The sequence below is a fragment of the Impatiens glandulifera genome, chromosome 1, assembly GCF_907164915.1.
Source record: "Impatiens glandulifera chromosome 1, dImpGla2.1, whole genome shotgun sequence".
In the NCBI taxonomy this organism is placed as follows: Eukaryota; Viridiplantae; Streptophyta; class Magnoliopsida; order Ericales; family Balsaminaceae; genus Impatiens; species Impatiens glandulifera.
In genome coordinates, this window is record NC_061862.1 from 154,162,879 (window position 1) to 154,169,249 (window position 6,371).

The 6,371-nt window shown below is 27.0% G+C and overlaps 2 protein-coding genes across 2 annotated transcripts; one reads left to right on the forward strand and one right to left on the reverse strand.

Moving 5' to 3' along the window:
- Positions 1-2,386: 2,386 nt before the first annotated feature.
- On the forward strand, positions 2,387-3,531 carry LOC124916512. Its single transcript, XM_047457242.1, has 3 exons — positions 2,387-2,557; positions 2,624-2,974; positions 3,356-3,531. Exons 1-3 carry the CDS (start codon positions 2,542-2,544, stop codon positions 3,391-3,393), a joined length of 405 nt encoding a protein of 134 aa, XP_047313198.1. The 5' UTR covers positions 2,387-2,541; the 3' UTR covers positions 3,394-3,531.
- Positions 3,532-4,376: 845 nt separating this feature from the next.
- Positions 4,377-6,133, reverse strand: LOC124920248 (ADP-ribosylation factor-like). The gene is made up of 7 exons (XM_047460693.1): positions 6,004-6,133; positions 5,424-5,580; positions 5,266-5,336; positions 5,072-5,191; positions 4,868-4,986; positions 4,697-4,778; positions 4,377-4,617 (listed from the first exon to the last, which is right to left on the reverse strand). Exons 2-7 carry the CDS (start codon positions 5,569-5,571, stop codon positions 4,612-4,614), a joined length of 546 nt encoding a protein of 181 aa, XP_047316649.1. The 5' UTR covers positions 5,572-5,580; positions 6,004-6,133; the 3' UTR covers positions 4,377-4,611.
- Between the last annotated feature and the right edge of the window lie 238 nt (positions 6,134-6,371).

The window sequence follows — 6,371 nt, forward strand, 5'->3', positions numbered from 1 at the left end:
TATATTATATTTAAAATTCGTTTATATAATTTTATTATATAAATTTATTTATCTTTTTTAGAAAATTTAATATAAACAGTCTCCACGAAAATTTCTCAAAACGAAATGGGATTGGGATAATATAAAAAAATTCTCAAAGTAAAAAGAAGATTGGGATTAGAAATTCATTTTCCGAAATGGTCCTATTGACATCCTATTTAAAATTATATATATATATATATATATATAAAGAGGTAAAACAAATTATTTAAATAATTTAATGTTATTTTTTTTTTTTTTATGCATCAATCAAGCAAACACAGACTGCTGAAAACTAGGCTAACTTTATAAAACTAATAAAATAAAATAAAGAAAATTGAAGGAGGATGTCACATTCAAACACCTACCGAATAGTCCTACAAGGGCTTGTTCGATCAGGTTATTTAAATGATCTGGAGATAAATAATTATGGGTAATGATCGGTGATAATTTTGAGGGGATAATAATATATATATATTTTTTAAATGATTTAAAAGGTATTGATATATATAAATAAAATAAATAATTATAATTTAAAATAAAGAATATTTTAATATTTTAATTAATAAATTAATTAATTTAAAAAAATAAGAGAAAAATAAAGTGACAATTAATTTTGTTGAATTATTTAGAAAACTCAAATCCAAATCATACTCAACATGAATTAATTATTAATACCAACATTATTATAGGATTTATATATATACTTTTAATGTGACCACTTTTAAAATATATACAAATTATAATTAATAATTTTATTAAAAAATAAATAATGAAAATTAGATATATGAAAGATGGCAAATCTAATTGGAAACAAATTTAAAAACCTTGAAAGTATTTTTAAATTTATATATTAAAACTCTAACCATAAATAATAAAGCAAATATAAAATTTTAAAAGCATTTCTTAATAATCACCATTTATGTATCCAAAATAAACAAGAACAAACGCATCATAAGGAAATTAAACACAACAGCACATTTAATGGCAATGTACTGGAAAGAAATGAGGGTGATTACTTTTCTTTATCTTTATTATTTTAAAAATCATACCTTTATATATATATATATATATATATATATTTTTTTTTTTTTTGTACATTATTTTTTTTTTAAATATCTATATTTTTATTTGATAAAACTTGTTTCAATTACATTTTATCTGAAATATCTTCTTTTATATTAATTTGTTTGATAAATCTCCTTATATATGTATTTTTATTTGATTTTATTCATTTATCATTGACACTGTCAACCTTGTAACTTTGTTATTAAAAAAAAATAATTACAAACAAAATATTATTTTAATTTTTAATATGATTTTATTTAATCATTAATTAATTAAACTAAATAAAAATCCGAATAACCTACAATTTAATTTTGTTGGACAAAATCTAAAATATTCTGCCATAAAAACCAAAAAATCAAACAAACTCTTAAATGTCATTTTTTAAATAATAAAATATTCAAATGAAATTAAACTTTGAAAAATAGATATCATTTATCCATTATTATGTATATTTTTTTATTAATAAGTATATTTTTTTCTTATTTTTTATTTTAATTAAAACTTAAAGAAACTGATTAATTTATATAATTTATTTTAAAATAGAATATTTTTTAATTTATTAATATTTAAAATTAAGTTAAATGTTCAAAATTATAATTAAAAAAAATAAATAAGTTTTTTAATAATATTTTATTTGCAATTATAAAGAAAACTGTAATGACATGGTCTAATTATATAATGAAGTTAAGGTGTGAACATGAAATAAAATTAAACAAAAATAAATGTAATATAACTTTATCAATTTAGACTTATTCAGGTTGAGATATACTTTTAAAGAAATAACTTAAAAATATTTTATTATTTCTCATTTGGGTTGAGATATGCACTACCAAAAATATATTATATATTAAAAAAATTTATCTTTCTCAAAATTATCAACTATTAATATTTTTTAAATAACTCAAATTATTTAAAAAATCTAACAAATCCTATTATTATGATATAAAGAAAACAATCATATTACAATATTTATTATTATTTAGGTTACTCCAATGACTATCATCATCAGACATTTATTTTATTTTATAATTAAATTGACAATTAGTTAATTTTGTTAGTTAAAATATAATCATTTAATTCAAAGTATTTAGCAAAAAGAAATCAAGTACTTGTCCACAAGTCTATTGTCTTGTCGTTATCGTATTTTTCGAAAATGTGCAAACACGTTTAACATTTGACAAACAAATTGAGTTCTATAAAAAAAATTTAAAAAAATAAAAAATAAATAAAAGTGGAATTTAGAAGAAACCTGGAAATGGGTTTTGGATTTGAAGAGAGATAATAAAATTGAGAATCAATTCACGTAATCTTTGCAAAATTCTTCTTTTCTTTCTCTCTGCCGCGTTGTTCTTTCTTCCCACTAAAGGGTTTAATCCCATGTGCATATCTGAATGATTCCACCCTTCTTGAATCTTGATCATTGTTTCCGATTTCCCAAGTTTTAAATTTTCAATCATGACTGAAATTGAAGGTATGTTCTTGATTTCTTCCTTATTTGATTTGACAATTTATTAACTTTTTCATAAAAAAAAAACAGTTGATCTGGAAAATGGGAGGATCAAGATAAACATTGATAACGATGAAGAAACAGATGATACGAACCAGAGTCCAGATGAGGAAGATATTAGAGAAGTAGAAGAAGAAGTGAGATTATTACCGATTAACAAGGCGGCGAAACCGCCTCGGCCGCCAAGAGGGCCATCAATAGATGCCGGCGATGTAAAATTGATGAAGGAAATAGGTATGATAAAACGGGCTAGGGTTGAAAGATTGAAAGCTCTGAGGAAGAAGAAGGAGAAGATTATTTCTTCTTCTCAGTCTAAAACCAGTAATAATATGGCTGCCATGGTTATTACATTGCTGTTCTTTCTTGTGGTAATTTTCCAAGGTAACAATTTATTTATCATAGATCTTTCGAGCTTCATTTCAATGTTAATGTTGGGGTTGGGGTTGGGGTTGGGGTTGGGGTTGGGGTTGGGGTTGGGGTTGGGGTTGGGGTTGGGGTTGGGGTTGGGGTTGGGGTTGGGAGATACTATACTAAAATTCGAATTGATCTATTTAGTAGTTCGGATCAAAATCTTTACATGAAAATATACTATTTATTTGTAATTGATCCAAACTCGATGTTTGATTTGACTAAATTCGAACCATCCGAGGTTAAACATGTTACTGATTTCGACTTTAACCCGAACCCTAAAATACTTGATTTTAAGCCGATTTTTCTTTTGTTGCTGGCCTAAGATGAAATTATCTTTTTTTGGTTTTACAGGATGCGGTGGTTCTCATAATGTTTCAGGGAAGACCTAATTTCCAGCTTCCTCTCTATTGGTATTTTATTACAGTGGATTCCTGTTCAGTAAAAACATGTAAATTTGAATCATACATTTTTTCATTTTAGTTTTAATTCCATGGGAGACACGAGAGTAAATTTGTTGCGATGAGAATTATGTGTCAAATTTTTTTTTTTTTGTTTGAAAATAAAAAATCACTTTTACCTTTTAGAAATTACTTTAACATGATTCAAATTGGGAACACATCTGGTGTGAAAAATCCAAATACTATTTCAATCTGAAATTTGGACTAACTTTATTATATGATACTTGCCTGATTTGAAGTAGAATTCTCTTTATTGAAAATTAAAATGACAGGATTATAAAGAAATAATAAGAAGTTTGATTTTTGAGTAGGTAAATTTATAAATATTACGAATTTATAAATTATTTTGACTATATAAAAAATAAAATAAATAAAAAATTTATTCAAATAAATGAACTTATATAATTAATTTTATTATTTATGACTTTTTAATGTTATTTGTTTATTATTATTTTGTAAATTCATTTATATTTAATTATATATAAATAATAGTAATAATTAAATATTTTTTTACAATTTAAAATATATTTGAACTATATTTTTTTAGAATGCATGTAGAAGAAAAAACACCAAAATGTTAAAAGAATTTAAAATAGCACATTTTAAAATTTAAAACTTAGGACAAAAACAACTTTAAGTTCAACCTAAAAATAGTAGACGAATCTTCGGTAAATGAAGAAATCTTATTTGAATTGGTTCGAGTTGAATAAATTGGGTCAAATGAGTCAGATTCAGGACAATCACAAATAAACATATCATGTCCAAGTTGTACTAAACGGTCAAGTTCATGCTAGTATCATTCATCTCGTTAACCAGTCAAAACTTATCCAAATTACCACCGTAGTTCTAATCTCTCATTTTAAGTGAATCAATCACTATTCTCAACCAACAGCAATAAACAATGCAAAGACTACTAGACTGAAATCTTCTATATTATAGTTATAGGAAAGAAAAATCAAATGTCATGAATTGTAAAAGAAAAAGAAAATATTCTTCCCCAAATAAAACTTGGATCTAACAGAAAACAAATGACAATATCATCGTCTACCATATTATAAAAAAGAAAAAGGATAACAGATTTGATTCATCAGATTGAACCAAGAAAGTAAGAATCAAAAGATTCGATTCATTTAGGAACATCGACTCTGTCTATGCCTGCAAAGACAATCGAAAACACGGAGTTAAAAACAGATTTCTCAGAAGGAACGTGAATGAATGTTATTATTTTACTCACCTTGCTTGCAATGTTGTTCGACAGCCAGTCAAGTCCTTCATACAGTCCTTCGCCAGATGTGGCACATGTGCTCTGAATATACCTGCACATTGAATAAATTCAAATTACTGACTAATGAACTTTTTTTTCTTCGCGGGTTTTCAAAGATTTTGTTAAATTGTGGCTAGGTACCAATGACGCTGACGAAGAGAGTGAAGGCCAAGCTTATCAGTTATCTCAGCAGCATTCATTGCATTTGGAAGATCTTGTTTGTTAGCAAACACAAGAAGCACAGCATCCCTCAATTCATCCTGTATGAATGAAAAATGAAGATCAGAGAAATCATCCAATTGATTCATAAAAACATGAATTCAGAATTCAGAAGATCTTTCTCACCTCATTCAACATTCTGTGCAGCTCATCCTTTGCTTCACCAACACGATCACGATCATTACTATCAACCACAAAGATAAGTCCTTGTGTATTCTGGAAGTAGTGTCTCCACAATGGTCGGATCTGGGCATTGAAATTCAAGAAATTAAACATCTCATAATTATGAAAATGCTAGTTCACATGAAAACACCAAATACCTTGTCCTGACCCCCGACATCCCAAACTGTGAAGCTAATGTTCTTGTACTCAACAGTCTCCACATTGAATCCTGCCACCAAGAAAATAGTCCCAACAATTAGAAAACCACCAATCTTGCAATGAATATCGTGAAATAATGTAGAATAAGTGAACTCACCAATAGTAGGAATAGTGGTGACGATTTCTCCCAACTTCAGCTTGTAGAGAATTGTAGTCTTACCAGCAGCATCGAGACCCACCATCAATATCCGCATCTCCTTCTTGGCAAACAGCCGACTGAACAGCTTGGTGAAAGACAACCCCATTCTCTAAATCTGAAAATGTCAACAATTGAATAATCAATTTTAACAGAATTAATCATAAGATCAACAAAGCATTCCAAATTCCAAGTTAAAATACATATGATATCGGATCAGATCTTGAAACAAATTCAATCAGATCACAACACAATGAATAAAGTTATCGGCAATGTAATTGAAATCAACTATTTACGATGAATAAGTACGCAATGATGGATCTAAGTTTCTAAGGCTTTGTGAGCGAGATCTGAAGTGAAAAACATAGAAAGTTACAAATCAAATGGATCGGAGAACTCTAGCTCCGGATCTTAAAAAATGAACCCACAAATCATCAAACAACAACAGTTCTAAACTATCCAAAGATTTGATTCTAAGATCTTCATTTCAATGATCTGCATATACAAGAAAGGAGAGAGGAGGAGAACGTTGATTGATTACCGGAGTAAGAGCTCCGGCCGTGAATCTACCGGAAGTTTTGAAGGTAGAAGAGGTGCTCCCTCTTCAGATCACAGAATAAACAATGGTGAAAGATTGCGAAAACTTGGCTCTCCTCTATATTTATTTATACATACATAGAGAAATAAGGTTATTATTATTATATTATTATTATTATTCATTTTATTAAAAATCATAATAAGCATAAAATTTCACTCTCCAAAAAATGGAAAAGTCTTTGTTTTTTCACTTTACAAGATTTTCAGCATCTGTTTTTTATTTTTTATTTTAAAGATTTGAGTTTATATTATATTTGGTTCGATTTCACGTATTGTTTAGTCGAATCGTTTTTTTGTATCATATTCTCAGCG

Coding starts and splice junctions, on each gene's coding strand:
- LOC124916512 (XM_047457242.1), top strand. Junction 2,975..3,355: donor TCTTGTGGTAATTTTCCAAG/GTAACAATTTAT, acceptor TTGGTTTTACAG/GATGCGGTGGTTCTCATAAT.
- LOC124920248 (XM_047460693.1), bottom strand. CDS start 5,571: ATGGGGTTGTCTTTCACCAAGCTGTTCAGTCGGCTGTTTGCCAAGAAG. Junction 5,192..5,265: donor ATGTCGGGGGTCAGGACAAG/GTATTTGGTGTT, acceptor TTCAATGCCCAG/ATCCGACCATTGTGGAGACA. Junction 4,987..5,071: donor TGCACAGAATGTTGAATGAG/GTGAGAAAGATC, acceptor TCATTCATACAG/GATGAATTGAGGGATGCTGT.